The following is a 17,020-nucleotide window of genomic DNA, read 5'->3' as shown; positions in this document are numbered from 1 at the left end:
TCAAAACAAAGAAAGAGACAACCCCCATACCCAAATTAGACATCAACCAACAAATAATCTGTGTGTAAAGACAGACATGAAATGTGACTCACCCATGCAGTGGCAGGAAGGGATATCATACTGGGTCTTGATAGGAGTATCCAATAGGTTTTTAATGGGAGTATCCAAGAGTTTCATGGGGGAATTCATAAAACTCTGGAGCAGGGGTTCCTGCTTGGGGGTGAAGTCTAGGTGGGGTCTTTTCAGCCCATTGGAGCCAGGGCGCCCCATCCCCATGTCCTCCATCCCACCCAACCCACCGTCCAGGTCCGCGTGGGTCGAGAGCACCGTCACAGCGCCAGACTGCTCCACCTTGACCTTGTTGGGTGACCTGATGACGAGGGACTTCCTGTCGAAGACTGGCGAAAGCTGATACTGTCTGAGAGTCTGCTCCATGGTGGCTAGGATGCTCCGCTGGGAGCTGCTCTGGCTCTGCTCGCCGCAGCACGACGTCTGGGGCTGTGGATTGTACTCCTGCTTGACCTGGATGCCCCCCGCTACCATACCCATCTCCCGGCCCTGCTGTTGATGCTGCATCAAGGGCGGCGGTCCAGGCCCTTGGTGGTGAGGGTGTTCGAACCGCGGCCCATTCACCATCTTGATGGGCCGGACGCCGCGCTTGTAGTCTACAGGGGTCTGTGGATGAGTGTGACCCAGAGACCCACGCTCAGACTGCCTCTGTAGAAGATGCATCCTCAGGGCCGCGTGCCTCTGGAAGTCCCCCTGGGGTCCCCCATGTCCCAGGGGTGGAGGCCCCCCCCTCTGGAACTGGGCGCAAGACTCCTGCTGATTCTGCTCCATTTTAGGATACATCTGCTGTTGCTGTGCAGACACCTGCTGGTTTAAAGCACCGTGTGGTAAGTGAGGTAGCGGTTGTGGGGGGGTCTGGGTAAGGGGGAAGTCCATGTGGTTGGGGTGTGGTTGTCGGAGGTGGGGCGGTGGCGGCTGCTGGTGGGAGTATTGCTTGGGTCCGGGGCTTGGAGTGTACTGCCTCTGCTGTTGTTGTTGGTGCTGCTGTTGTTGTTGCTGCTTCATCTCCAGCTCCATCTCCATCTCCATGGTATTACTGCTGCTCTGTCTCCATGACGCCTGCTGGGACTGCTGTGCGTCGTTGGGCTGAGAGGGGTCTACAGGATTGTACCCAGGGTTGTTTCTCATCATAGACTGTATCTGCTGCTGGTGCCCAGGCTGGGGTTGACCACCCTGACCTCTGTAGCCTCCAGCAGGGGATTTCAGCTTCTTCTCTAGCCTGATGTAGTCCTCCAGCTTGAGTTTGTTTAGCTGTTGACCGTCCATCGTGCCCTGGTTGGGGTCCTGCGACTGGGGTGCGTTGACCGACTGCTGTCCGTCGTACTGAGACGGATGGGACAGCGGGCGCTGCTGCTGCTGTTGATGTTGTGGATGTTGTGGCGGCTGCAAAAAGCTAGGTGATAGTATTTCCTCTAGATCTGGGTCGCCTTCGCATAAGTGCTCTGGCTGCATGGGGGCTCGAAAACAATTCTCCCCTTGCTGCTGCTGTTGAGGAGGAGGAAGATTACACTGCTGCTGGTGCATGTGTTGTGTATGTGGCTGCTGTTGAGGAGGAAGATTACACTGTTGTTGGTGCATGTGAGAAGGGCCTTTAGAGTCGGCCTGCTGCTGCCACTCTGGGGCAGGGTTGTGTTGGGCAGGAGGCGCTTGGTGAGGCGACTGGGCCGGCCGCGGCTGCTGTTGCTGGTAGGCCCCTCCGGTGGGTCCTACGTCGAAGCTTTGTCCCCCTGTCTGGAACCTCCGTGCTGAGTCGGGCTCCAGCCTCTGGCCCCGGGAGTTTAGATCTATCCAGCCCATCTGGGAATTAGGGCAACTGGGATCCGCTCCTCCTCTCTGCTGCTGCTGGGTCGGGTCTTTCATCATCCCGTTTTGATGGGAGCGTTGGGGTCCGGGCTCGCTACCACCGGGCAGGGAAGCTGGGCCCATGGAGCCCTGGGGGCCCGTAGAGTCAGCTCCACAGGGGTTCCCGGTCTGCTGTTGCTGCATCCCATACTGTTGCTGCCGGCGCCTCCCCTCACTCTGCCCCATGCCTGGGCTGGGGAAAGGGCCGGGGCTGAACACAATGTCCTCTTCTGTCTGCAGCGGAGTGCTCTGCTCTAGAGGGGTCAGGAAAGAGTTCTGATGGTTAAACTCCTGGTTAGGTTTCCTGTAAATGCCCTCTGTGTTGTTCTGATGTTGTGAGCCGTCAGCGGGCTGCTGTTGCTGGTGCTCTCCTCTGTAACTGTTAGAATACCCATTCACCATATACGGGGCAGCTGAGTTGTTATATCCATTGCTGCCTTGCCCTTTAGGGGCTGCTACCCCAGTTTGCTGCTGTTTCTCAGAGGCAGGCATCTGGGCTGAAATGGGAGGGAACCCTGAGGTAAGAGAGGTAGGTGACTGCGTCGTGGCTTGTTCAGGCAGTTCAGGGAGTTCGTTGGTGAGTGAGCTAATGTCGTCGACCAACCCCACCTCTGGTTGAAACTCCTGCGCGCCCGTCTGTGCTGCGATGGACACTTGTTCTGGGTAATACTGAGACAGAGTTTTCTCTAGAAGGTCACCAGGTGTGCCTTTAATGGAATTGGGGCTCACTGTAGCACCGTTAGCTATTTGCTTGTTCCTCGATAGTGAGAAAATATCCCCTCCATTTGAGAAAGTATTACAGTTTCTCTTATCCAGTCTTGTCCCATCGCAGTCAAACTCCCCAGGCTTTGTCAACTCTGGGAAATCGTCCATGATGTCCCCACCATCCTTTTTGTCCCACATCTCCTCTCCATCCCCTCCATTAATCTCCAAATCCGATCTGAGTTTCTTGGCCTGGTGAAGGCCCAGTAAGGACTGGTCACAGAGCGCATGCTTCAGATCCCCGCCATTGATCATGTTATAAGAGCCTTGGTTGAACAGTCCCTGCACTCTGGCAGGACTGCTACAGTTCTCCCTGTGTCTCTTCATTGGGTTGACAACCCCTGCCACGGCCTTGTTGTAAAGGTTCCAGTTTCCATCCCCGTTGATCTGCTGATGGGCTCCTTCCGGCGACTGGGTGCCATTTTGGAGCTTGGCGGTGATCAGGTTGTCTGGTTGAGTGGCGGCGCAGAGTTGTGCTAGTATCAGACTTTCTTCCGTCTCCTGGCTGGCCTTTTCTGTTTCCATCTGGCCTGCTCTGAGTCCATTAACAGGGCTGCCCTCTGTGCGTCCTGCAGGAGAGACGGAGAGAGAGAGGTATTACTAACCATGAAATACAGAAACAACAGACAGTGATAAGGTATGATTACACATTTAAACAATAATGTGAATGGTGCACATAGCACTGATCTTGAATTAATGTGGAAATTGGTATTATATGATAATAGACAATTTTTATACAACCATCCTATGATTCGTCAAATGTCATCACTAGTTTCCACTTTCCCATAACATCATATTTGTTTGAAACGAAAGGGAAATAACACACATTCTCTCCTAAATTGAATGGAATTGGATTTATTTATAAACACTGAGGACAAAACACATGTGGGCGGCGACCCTTTGCATGGGGGCGGAAGATAGCCTAGTGGTTAGAGCGTTGGGCCAGTAACTGAAAGGTTGCTGGATCGAATCCCTGAGCTGACAAGGTAAAAGTCTGTCGTTCTGCCCCTGAACAAGGCAGTTAACCCTCTGTTCCTAGGCCGTCATTGTACATAAGAATTTGTTCTTAACTGACTTGCCTAGTTAAATAAAGTGTCGGGAAACAGTAATTGAGTCTGAAATCATCGCCAGCCTGGGTTACAGAGTTGAGTCAAAGGAGTAATATGTTTACACTTGGCTCTGAGTGGATTTCAGTTATGCGATATGAAGGAAGAGTCACAGAATTAGATTATCCTCAACTAGGTGGCAAGCAGGGAGAGAAATAAGAGTGCTGGGGGAAGGTTATCCCAGGACAACGTGCCGGGTCAACATGGAGTGACACACACAGTGTGGGAACCAGAGCAGTTGAACATTTTTTACTTATGGAAAAAGGAGGTCAGACTTTCTGTAATACTGTCCTGTGAGTTTCCGCCTTTATGAAATCAGAGATGGTGAAATACAATCAGCTCCATTTCCTTTAGTCAACCGAGCTAAATGTAAAAATACCACGAGGCCAGATGCATAATATTCCCAGTCTACATCCATCATGCTGTACCTGATGGGAGAAACGCCAGTGAAGTTGAGGAATATATCTTCTGAATGTGCTGCTCTTTTTAGACACAAATGAACGCAGTGGCACTCAGATTCTCACGAATCAATTGGCAGCCAGAGCAGTATGAATGCTTCTCTGAGACAGACTCTCTCAGGCAAAACATTATTGGGTAGACAAAACATGATCAAATTATGCACATTCACCCCCCTCTCCCAACCCCCACACCCTCAACCCCCCCACCCCCGATGCAACGAGACATTAGAAACTGTCTCGATATAGAGAGACAGCTCCAGGAAGGAAGGGGTCTCGATAAAGAAAGAAAAGCCAGAGGCAGCTTGCAGCATTCTTTGCGTGCGCAGCATATTCACAACACAGCACACAGCTCCGAACCTGAGCAGCTGTCTTTGGGGCTCAGCTTGGCGAGTGAGGCTTCACTCCACAGCTAGAAGCAGCCGAACATGTTTACAGAAGAGCGAAGGGAGCGAGAGAGGAGACATACCAACGGCTCCTCTACTCCTCCACCATGCCTCTTTCTTCTCAGGCAGATGCTGCTTGTATCAAACAAAGGGGTGCATGTGTCTGATCACATGGCTAGACACTGACCTCATTCCATGAACTGCTACATGCTGGGAGTTTATGCTATAGAATGACTTGTAATACGTGCTGGAGGATAAGATGACACTACCCTTTTCTTGAAGGAGAGGATGGGGAATAGGTTTTGTTCCATTTTTTGCTGGGGACTGGTACCTTTTTTTCATTCAATATGGAAGAAAAAATGTATATTTGTTAAAAGAGATTGAATGGGATCTTAAGCATTTACACATTTGTAACGTATTGTACGAATTGGAATTCATAACATATCATACAAAATGGATGACGTTGTGCACAATTTTCAGGCACCCGTTTTGGCTCATGAGTGCTAATTTAAAAACTACTGGCCGAAATTATACAAAACCTCTGTATCATCACTTTAAAGGAATATTAAATATATTTGTTACAGGTATAGTAAATATGTATATACACTGAATAAAAATATAAATGCAACATGTAAAGTGTTGGTCCATCTTTCATGAGCTGAAATAAAAGATCCCAGAAATGTTCTATACACACAAAAAGCTTATTTCACAAAAATGTTGTGCACAAATTTGATTACATCCCTGTTAGGAGAATTTCTCCTTTGCCAAGATAATCCATCCACCTAACAGGTGTGGCATATCACAAAGCTGATTAAACATCATGATTATTACACAGGTGCACCTTGTGCTGGGGACAATAAAAAGCCCCTCTAAAATGACATTTACATTTACGTCATTTAGCAGACGCTCTTATCCAGAGCGACTTACAAATTGGTGCATTCACCTTATGATATCCAGTGGGATAAAATGTGCAGTTTTGTCCCACAATACAATGCCACATGAACAATTGTCATGCTGACTGCAGTAATGTCCATCAGAGCTGTTGCAAGAGAATTTAATGTTGATTTCTCTACCATAAGCCATCGCCAACATCGTTTTCGAGAATTTGGCAGTACGTCCAACCGGTCTCACAACCTCAGACCACGTGTATGGCGTCGTGTGGGCAAGCAGTTTGCTGATGTCAATGTTGTGAACAGGCATGAGCTATGGACAACATACACAATTGCGTTTTATCGATAGAAATTTGAATTCACGGAAATACCATAATGAGATCCTGAGGCCCATTTGTTTAAGGTATCTGTGACCAACAGATGCATATCTGTATTACCACTCATGTGAAATCAATATATTATTTATTTAACTAGGCAAGTCAGTTAAGAACAAATTCTTATTTACAATGACAGCCTAGGAACAGATCAACTGCCTTGTTCAGGGGCAGAACAACCGATTTTTAACTTGTCCGCTCAGGGATAGCAACCTTTCTGCTACTAGTCTAACGCTCTAACCACTAGGCTACCTGCCTCCGCTAGATTAAGGCCTAATTAATTTATTTCAATTGACTGGTTCCCTCATATGAACTATAACTCAGTAAAATCTTTGAAATTGTTGCACATTGGTGTTATGTTTTAGTTCAGTATATATTTATTACATCAATGCTGAGTTCCACATTTTTCAAACTGTTGAAACATGACTGAGGCTGCGTCATGTAACAACGATATTCTCCTTCTGTAATGTTGATGTTTGAGACAGGCGGGGAAAGGAGGCTGGTAATATTACAGATGGTAGATGGGAAAAGAGCTTGCTAGGCGTCGGCTGTTTAGCACTGCTATTCCTCACCTTCTGCCCCATTGTAATTTACAGGTAACTGCCAAAACAAAGGAAACACTTGAGTAAATGAGCCCCATTAAGACAGTATGTTGGCGTTTCCTTTATTTTGGCAGTTACCTGTACGAGGGGTGGTTGAGGCCAACTATCTTATAGGAAACTTGGCTTTATCCCCTCCATATTGTCATGTCAGTAAGGCCATACTCTGGATAATATAACCCTGGTTCCACAGAGGTGTGAGTCCCTGGTAGCCAAGACAGACAGTCTACTCTGTCCTATACTGTAGTTAGGAACTTTATCATATGGGATTAGAGGTATAGAGTTAATGCACAACTCCTAGAGGACACCTAGAGGGACGATTGGGCAGTCGCAGATATTGAATTACATTATGGATTTGATTGAGTGTACGCTTATCAAATCCATGACCTTTGGTTTGGCCGTTGTGACAGACAGTCAACTTAGTTCACACTCTGGGCTGTCTATTGTTCACAAGGTCAAGCAATGACATCACGGTGGAGTCACGATCGGATAACACTGGATAGGCAGGAAATAAGATGCCTGATTCTCATATTGTAATATGATTCGGCCCCTGCAGTGCTCACACACCACATCTTGCCCCCTTTCAGTCATTCTGGTCTGTTGTGACTTGACAACAATGCTGACTTGTCCTGCCCATTGCACCGCAATATCACCAACTTAGTAAACATCAACACAGCCAAGTCTTTGTCAAATTTTCAGCAGGCAAATTATGCTGATGTAGCATAATTACAGTATGTCCTTGTGTGGAGATATTTCAGAGAAGGGTTTCAGAGCTACTGCACACCAACGGGCCTATCGTAGCTAGGTGAGAAGCCAGTTAAAGGCTGTTGAGGGTTGTATTGCATTGTGATGCAGGGAGGCATCTCTCTCCAAGAAGAGAGAGTGAAAGAGCAATACTGTGAACCTTCACTCGTCTCCTCCTCCTCATTCCCCCCCCCCCCCCCTCCCCCAGGGAAGCAAATATAGATTCCAGCGATGGCATTGATTTCTGTCTGCCACACGCCATTATTAATGCATGTAACATCCGCAGCATCTGTGAAATAATTACAACGCGCCAGGGCCAGAATCCAGCCACAGTCTAATCCATCATAATTATGAGCAACTCCTCTGCAGATGTCTCAAGGAGGAGCCGGCCGCGGCTCAAAAAGGAAGGGACTTTTCTGTAAAATATCACTGAAAGAGAGAGTTTTGGTGGTTAGTTTGACGTGGTGGGCTTCTAATGATTGTCGACAGCGCCATTAAGCCGGGAGAGCGTTGTCATCCCGCCGTTGAGATTTATGCTGTATCGCATTAGTGGAAACCAAGACTGTTCTCAGGACAGGTCTGCTGCTTTTGACTAGCAGAAGTGACTTTTCATAGCAAGTTAGGAGAATTAACGTGGCAGGTTAGGGCAATTAAGTTAAGGTTAGGAAAAGGGTTAGGACAACCAAGACTGTTGTCAGGGCAGGTCTGCTGCTTTTGACTAGAGCGTTGTCATCCCGCCGCTGAGATTTATGGGCCGTGGAAGACGAGGGCTGGTCGTGCGTGGTGTGGTGGCACAGGGCTGTATCTCAATAGTCTAAGATGGCTTCCTTTTCTCTTTCTTGCCGCATCTCCTTTCCCTTCATCATTGATGATTGGCGGCCCGGGCCGTGCCTCCATAGTCTAACATTGAGACAGGGCATTGAAATGACAACTTCCTCAGATCTCTGTTCTCTTAGGGACCACACACACCGCACGGAATGATGATCTGCTGTTTGTCTGCAGTTTGTTCGGCGCGGTGTGTTTCAGGGACCACCCGCTGGTGTACGTCTGACTGCTGACATTTCTGTCCTGTTCTACATGTAGAATCAGTTTGCAAATTACGGCTGGCATTATATTCAGAGGTGCTATGTACTCTTGGCTGGCAAACGCTACCGGTATGACCGTGACTTTTTAAAGCTCTCAAAACTCATGTCAGCAAAAATGTGTGTTTGAGGGCCACTAAATCATGTCCTTTCGTGCATGGAGCTCAGTGCGGGGGCCTCTAGAACGAAACCGCCAAACCGCTATGGTCCGATAAGAAAAACATGGTCCCCAACCTTTGAGAAACATAATTGGATCCAGCTTTAGATTCCCATGAAAACTCTCTCCCTCCCTTAAAGCGCGTTCAGCTCTATATGGAGCCGAGGACTGGTGTAGAAAAAAAGAGGGAGATATAATAATAAACAGCAGTGGTCGCGTGGTATGTTTCATTTGGCACAGTGTGTCTGTGTGTGTCTGTGCACGTGCACACCAAGTCAGTGGGGTTGATGATCTGGAGGCCATTACAGTTGCTTATGATCATGCAAGAGAAGCTGTCACCTTCAAACTGCACACTTAGACACACACTCTCTCTCACTCTCACTCTCTCGCTCTCACCTTCCAAGCCTGAACTTCATTAGGGCAAGAGAAGACTAAAAACAACAGTGAGAAAAAGTTGTGTGTGCATACTGTATGTCTGTGTATCACAAATCTACTAATGCACATATTGATGTATGGAGAGCTATCTATTTATCTGTCCAAAATAAAGGGTTGACTGATAGTAGATACGTTATGCTGGCTACAGCTCAGTACAGACTAGGTTGAGGTCGAGAGGAGAAAGGGATATGAGTGTATGTAGAAAAAGCTCACATGTAACCGATTCAGCTCCACATGTGCTGTATTCCATGTGTCTGGCAGGGCAGGGAGTGCATGAGGTACAGTTCAGTTTGTATGAGTTTCTGAGAGGGAAGAATTTAAATGAGGCACCTGCTGGGGCAGACTGACAGGAAAAAATGTAATTCATCATACCCAAAGTTTAGATGGAAAGTTATTTCGACTTCTATGTCGAGGGTCATAAGGTTCACACTGTAGTGTGCTTCCAGCACTTCCAATTTTTTACCCTTTAGTGAGAAAAAAAATGATTTATTATCACATACACAGGATAGGTGCAGTGTAAAGTTGTTTTGCAGAGTCAGCCATAGTAGTATGACGCCCCTGGAGCAAATTAGGGTTAAGTGCCTTGCTCAAGGGCACATTGACAGGTTTCTCACCTTGTCGGCTCGGGTATTCATTTAACTGGCCTAACCTGCTGCCCTCTACTCCTACAGTTTCGGTTAGTCACAATACAGAGACATTTCTTTAAAGAAAAAGTTACTCGTCCACTAACTTGAGGCAATCAGATCAAGCAATTACGGCTCATGTTTGCCCCCTCCAGCTATGCAGTTGCATTGTCTGTTGGGAAACAACAATAAACTCAGAGGAAACTGGTCAAACTCAGGGCAGGCTGGCTGGCTGGGCATTAACAATGTCCCCCCCGAGACTGTGTGTCATCCCTCCAGGACATTACCACCTCAGCACCAGACCCCCAGTGTTAGAGTGATAAATCACACACTAACGAGCCAGCCTGCCAGGATGAAATGGGGTGCTGCTCTCCCTGTCACTCTCCCTGTCACAACAGAGGTGACAGACCAACTGGAGGAGGAGTGAGAGGTAGGGCAATGGGAATTCTCAGGTTAACATCCAATCCACTCTGGTGGTGTCTCTCGTGACGTGAACATGCCCCCAAGTTCTGATGTTGAATTTGTCTCACGTGACGTGAAAATGCCCCGAGCTGAGCTCCGAGGTTGAGTATAAAGTTGTTGATGTCTATTGTCTACTCTAAGACTGAGTATGTCTCAGGATCAGGTCGACAATGAAAATAAAATGATAACGGAGAGGGGTGGAACGTTCTATACATTATAGCTATTTGTGAAACAATACCTTTTGCGAGTTACAATTACTTAATTTCCAAAACCGTTTCTAGTAAACTATCAATAAACAAGCAATAGCTGTAAAGACTTGAGTAAGTAAGTATGCCTTGGAGAAGTAAGCTTGTCACGTCCTGGCCATAGAGAGCTCTTATTTTCTATGGTAGAGTAGGTCAGGGCGTGACTGGGGGGGTTTATTCTAGTTTTATTTTTCTATGTTGTTTCGTTCTAGTTTCTGTTTTTCTATGTTGGGTTTTTTGGATGATCCCCAATTAGAGGCAGCTGGTCATCATTGTCTCTAATTGGGGATCATGTTTAAGTAGTTGTTTTTCCCACCTTTGTTTGTGGGAGATTATTTTGAGTTAGTGCATGTTGCACCTCTGTCGTCAGGGTTTGTTGTTTGTTGTTTATTGTATGTCTTGCATAGTTTCACATTATAATAAAATATGTGGAACGATATTCACGCTGCGCCTTGGTCCGTTCCTACACACAACCGTGACAGAATCTCCCACCACCAGAGGACCAAGCAGCGTGGTAAAGAGGAATGGACCTGGGAGGAAATCTTGGACGGGAAAGGACCCTGGAGGCAGAAAGGGGAGTATCGCCGTCCGAAGGAGGAGATGGAGGCAGCGAGAGCAGAACGGCGACGCTACGAGGAATTAGCACGGCAACAATGGAAGCTCGAGAGGCAGCTCCAAAAATGTTTTTGGGGGGGCGCACATGGAGTGGTCGGCGGAGCTGAGGGGTGAACCAGAGCCAGTCAGGGAGTCAAGTGAGGAACTCGACGAAAGATTCTGGAGAGAGGTGTTGGCATTGAGAGCGCTGCAGAGCGGGCGTGCTTACCCTGAGGAGCGTGTAACCAGTCAGGCACCGTGTTATGCGGTGATGCGCACTGTATCTCCAGTGCGCATTCATAGCCCGGTGCGCACTGTGCCTGCACCCTGCATTTGCCGGGCTAAAGTGAGCGTTCAGCCAGGACGGGTTGTGCCAGCTCTACGCTCCAGACCTCCAGTCCGCCTCCACGGTCCAGTATATCCTGCACCGGTTCTACGCACCAGGTCTTCAGTGTGCCTCCACAGCCCAGTACGTCCTATGCCTCCTCCTCGCACTCTCCCTGGAGTGCGTGTCCTTAGTCAGGTACGTCCTGTGCCTTCTCCTCGCACTCGCCCTGAAGTGCATGTCACCAGTTTGGTGCCACCTGTCCCGGCTCCACGCACTAGGCCTACGAATTATTTGCAATTATGTTCTGGCTCCCTGACTATCCGCTCAAGATAAATCGTCCCACGGCTGTATGTAGTTGATGATCCCTGGTATTGACCATCTATTCTAAAGTGCATGTCCTTAGTTATGATGCTGGAAACACATGGTGAAGATCAGCCATTAATAAAGCTGAACTGACTAATGTAGTTCCACTCAGACTGAGGATCTATTAGGACCCTTAAAGATGACGAGTCTTCCAGCAAGCTGCTGAGTGTGTGTGTGTGTGTGTGTGTGTGTGTGTGTGTGTGTGTGTGTGTGTGTGTGTGTGTGTGTGTGTGTGTGTGTGTGTGTGTGTGTGTGTGTGTGTGTGTGTGTGTGTGTGTGTGTGTGTGTGTGTGTGCGTGTGTGCATGTGTGCGTGTGTATTGCTGAGCTAATCCCTTTCAGACACAGCTGGATGTACCGTGCTACGGGCGTCCTCTCTCACCCTCCGCCATCATAATCAGAAGTGACAACGTCCCTTTGTCCAACATGGGGAACCTTCTTTGTTAGATAACTTCACATATGGGCTCCAAAATACTTCAACATACACAGACTGAGAATTAAGGAATGCCTAATAGATATTGTCTTTTCACGAACCCAAAAGGCAAGACTTAGACAAAAAATATGGTCCACTTGACAAAAAAAAGGTATGGCCCCAATATAAACTACTGTCCCATGTGACTTTGTTTTGTTTAGTCTCCCTCTCCCACTCTCTCTATGGAGTTAGTGTGTAAATCAGTAACTAAGTCAGAGGTAGAGCACTATCAGCGATCTGCTCCCAGCCCATGACGCCCAGCCTCCCACTGGGCCAAGTCAGTGTGCGGCTCCGCTCCGGATCCTCGGGGACTCCGCTCCAAAGTTTAGTGTTTGCCGAGCAGAGCTGAGCTGCTTGTCACAGTTGGATACTCCCACACCGACAACACAAAAAAACTCTCTCTGAGAACACAGATAACAAAGCCAGAGATCCCAGCTGAGTGCTGTACAAGCGCACATGCACACACACACTGAGAAAAATGTCCAATGTTGACTGTGCCTGGCTCCAAAACAATAGGGACAGATTGACTGCATTCTGTGTACTGCTAATTAAAAGGAATGATTCACAGTCTTCCTATTTTAACTCAGGAGTCTTCTGCATAATATGAGAAACCAGTGTCCACAACAAACATATGTTTCTATTGGGATCCATTGTGTTACAGAGCTTCACTGAAGATGCCTGATAGAACTTCACATTACTGATGCGTTTGATCTATTTTAAGTTTCCCTCTCCAGTTCCTAATGCCCACCAGGGAAAAGCTAGGCTTGTTATTTATTAAATGACTCCCTTGCTTTAAAGGTAGACTCAGCAATATGATGTTGATGCAGAAAGCAAACAGCGTAGTGGGTCAATTTCTGCAACATCTAAGAGCGTTAAAGCGCGAGGCTCAACTTCTCCACTGTTTTGGTCCCGTGGCTACCACACAGTAACAGCCTGAAGCGAACCCGTGCACCGTGCACCACAGATACTGTGTGTGACTGTGTGAGAGCGAACCTTTGCATCTCGCTCATCTCAATATCTGCGGTGCCGCTCATGGCAACATCATTCCGCTACCTTTAAAATGGAATTCAAATTGAGCTAGGTCCCTTTGTCCCTCCAGTGGTGTGTGTGCCCTTTGTTTTAATATTGTTGCTTGCGTGCTGGGTTTTGTAGCGTACGCTAGCGTACCTGTAGATTTCCAGTTATTGCGCTAATGCTAGTTAGCATTGGCTCGGAAAACAACCAGAATCTTGTCAGAATTGCCAGAATCTTGCAGTATCCCTTTAAGCCTGAGGGTAAGGAGTTAGATACTGGCAACAGTCGGTTATTGCTGTTAAACAATGTAGACAGTGTGCGCACCAGTGTCACTTAAGGACACTGGCAAAGGGGCGAGCGTGCAACTGTCACGAACAAGACATTTTAAGCACTATCCGACAGGAGAAGATTACAGATGTTGTACTATTCATGTACGAGCCATACATTGACACGTGGAGTCCAAAGCGTGGGTTTAATAAAAAATACTGACATTGTTTTCAAGGTCCCATTTCAATCTCTTTAAATGAATGGAGGGCTATGAATGGCTCTGGGGAGGGGGGGGGCTACTGTAATAGGCCAACTAACAGTTTGTTTTGTCATGGTCACCATATGACTTTAAAGCGGCATTCAGCAGTTGAAACAATTACAAAAAGTGTCCTCCCCGCTCCTGTTTCGGTAAAAACCTGAAAGATGGGACTGGAGAAATGTAACCACACTCAAATCTGTAGACAGAGCTATGTATGCAAGGACTGACCGTCCAAAATGATAGTTTTAACCATATGTTAGGGCTATATAGTGTTTGTTTACGTTTATTTAGTTTACAAACATTGGAGTCAAAAAAGCTTATATTTTGGGTTCTGATGGGGTAAACAGTTGAACTAAGTTTAAGGCATTTCTAAGTTAAATTCTATAAGAATCGATGGGTATATATAATGAATTTATATATCCACAAATGTAGCAACTGCAGTTTCCCCCTTTAACAGAAGTGTCGGTTTCCCTTAGCAGCCTATTCAATGAACGGAGGGATTCATTTTGGAATGAACTGACACAAAAACTCTCCAAAATACGCTTGGCAGACATTTATCTGGACCCTAATGCTCTTTCGTTATGTCATAATCTCAACATTTCCCTCCAAGAAATAATCCATGTCTCTTTCAACTAGAGTTAAGTGCAGCAAAGTGCATTGCAGTGGACTCACACTGTGTTTTTGTTGTTTCAGAGAGAGAGGGAGCAGCAGCAGTAGGAGAGGTGCGTTAGCAGACAGGGTCTATTGGCAGCCGTACGTGACATTCACGGATAATGACAGCCGCTAGAAGGACCATGTCTCAGTTGGTCTCAGGTTCAGACTTGGGCAATTGTGGGGGTCAGAGACGGACTCAACATACAGACTCAACATGTAGGGCAATTCTGGCAAATGCCAGAGGGGCTGGTCCATCTTTAGCCCAGTGGGCCTGTCTAAAGTCGGGTTTTAGCACGGAAATATAATTATTTTTCGCTAATAATGGGGGCCTTGAGGAAAGAATGGGCCAGTGTGTTATACACTGGTGGGGTATAAGGACATGCTCGGGGTCTGTATATATAGTGTCTCAGAGTGCTGATCCAGGAACAGTTAACCTTTTAGATCATCATTTATATTATTATATGGACAGAGGCGACCTGATCCTAGATTAGCACTCCTTCTCTGAAAGGCATTGTGAGTACAGACCCAGAGCTGGAGATATTCAAGAAGGACTCGTAAATCAGATGCACTCGTAAATCTCTCAAGCACCTTTTTCTTTCTCCCAGAATGGTCCCAAAAATAAGCCATTATCTCAAGTGTATGTTTCCCCTTCTTTGCCAATAGCTGCTTAACTATGTTCCTGTCTGGCGATACGAATGGGGAGCACGCTTCCATAGAGGCTGTACATCTTGGGGAAACGTTTGAGTCACTGCCAACCTTGTTAAACTGGATTACAAATCCAGCACTTCCAAAGTAACTTTTCTTAGTGTTTTATTGTCTTGTGTTTTTACTATTTCCACTTGATTTCCTCGTTTAAATGTGCCAAACACCTACATAGTGAAATGTTATGAAAGGCCATGTGATTAAAAACACATTGGGGTGAACAAATGTGGCGTGTTTGTCTGTCTGCCCAGTTTTTGATTTTCTGTTTTCCTTCAGTCAATGTAGTGATTGAGGTTTAAGATACATTTGTTGTACAGTATCAGTTGAGGTGGACACTTAAAAAGACTAGAGAATTAACACATGCCATTTTGGACCATAGATGTTGATTTTGTAACCCATATGTTACAAGCGTTCAATTGTCTGCATGCATGCTTTCTCTCTCTCTCTCTCTGTCTCGTTCTCTCTTTCTTTCGTTCTTCACCCTAATGCTTAATAATTATTTGGGGGGGGAGTCACAAGGTAGACCACTGACCAGCCCAGGGCACTTTTGAAACAGCCTGCCAACAACTCAGTCACTATAGGACCTTTGTTAACTCATTAGTATAGTACTCCAGTACTACAGCCCTGTCTGGTTCAAACTTCACTGGACTGTATGTTTATCAAGTACTTTAGCTAGTTCACATATTTACATGAACAACATGGTCTCTATGCACCATTACCACAATGGGGTCCAATTAGAAGTTGTCTCAATATTTAGAGTGGGACTGACCTCTCACCTCATACTGAACCCAAGCAACACACACACACACACACACACACACACAAATGCATGCACACACACTTTTCACAATTTACTGTACATCTGACAGTCTAATGTTGAAATGTAGTCTTTGTCTAATGCAAACATTTCATCTTTTCACAAAGAGATGTTCTGTTACTTCACCAGTACACCACTGTGAATAACAGCCTGGCTCTACTGTATCTGTCTTCCCTCTGGTCTAGCCAGGCAGCGCTGGACTGGTTTCAAGCTACACACTAGCTGTAGGACTTGAGTGACACCAAATCATTGGCTTCCCGTCCGAGCTGTAATTGGGTCAGATGACTGGCGTGCTACAGCGGTTTAAATCCCTCACATAAATATAGACTGGAAGACTCGCTTGCTATGTGGAGCTCCCACACTACCCCCCCTTTCTCGCTACATTACTCCAGAGACCAACTAGCTCTTCCTCATGCAAACAACCAAGTGAGTAATCAAGAGTCCTCGTATGTTGATTACTTTACATTAAGTTGCTGTAATGTAAAGTAACAACTTACAATAAATTGATGTAATGTAAAGTAACACTTTACAATAAGTTGCTGTAATGCAAAGTAACACTTTACAATAAGCTCTTATAGCTAAGTAGTAACACTGCAGTTACTACAGTAACAGCATAGTTATTTGTTAGTGTTACGAATACTACAACTGTTACAGCAGCGTAATGTCAAGTGTACTGAGTTGATTCAGTCCATGGGGTAGTGCCTCAATGGTAATCCGCTCTGGATCCCTGAACCTAAACACTGTAATACGGTGTTGGTAATAAGAGAACTCATGGTTCATTGTACGACAAAGCCCAACTATGCCTTTAAACAAATAAAAAATGACAAGTAAGCATTTCATTGTATCCTTACGAATAAACATTGAGTTGATTTTGATTTGGATCAGATTTGGATCAGCACTCTGAGACACTTTATAAAATACAGGACCTGGACGATTAATGGAAAAATGTGCTACTTCTTTGCAAGTTTTATTCTGACATCTAAGTTGCAAAATAATACCAGGCTCTGAAGTACTAGATTCTTTGTCGTGAAATATGAACTATTTTATTTTTTACTGGGACTCTTTTACGGCCTCCTGGAATACACACATTATATTGACTCCTGTGGCAACAATATTGAACGAATGAACACATTTTAAGTGCAATACTAGAGAAAAAGCCACGAATACAAAATACAAGTGAACACAAATACTATGTAATAAAGGACGTAATAGAAGACGTTATATATTGAGAAAAAATATATATATACTATGTCAAGTAACGGTATACAGTGCCTTGAAAGTATTCACACATCTTGACTTTTTCCACGTTTTGTTGTTACA

General features: G+C 46.1%; 1 protein-coding gene across 1 annotated transcript in view; it reads right to left on the bottom strand.

Moving 5' to 3' along the window:
- LOC106602283 (methylcytosine dioxygenase TET2) overlaps positions 1-17,020 on the bottom strand; it is a 55,577-nt gene that overhangs the window by 14,765 nt on the left and 23,792 nt on the right. Inside the window, exon 2 of the mRNA XM_045716459.1 lies at positions 93-3,242. Coding sequence (XP_045572415.1) covers positions 93-3,198 — 3,106 coding nt within the window. The 5' untranslated portion in view covers positions 3,199-3,242. The remainder of the gene's footprint in view (positions 1-92; positions 3,243-17,020) is intronic.

Source organism: Salmo salar, chromosome ssa04 (assembly GCF_905237065.1).
Source record: "Salmo salar chromosome ssa04, Ssal_v3.1, whole genome shotgun sequence".
Classification (NCBI taxonomy): domain Eukaryota; kingdom Metazoa; phylum Chordata; class Actinopteri; order Salmoniformes; family Salmonidae; genus Salmo; species Salmo salar.
This window is presented reverse-complemented; position numbering and strand designations above follow the sequence as displayed.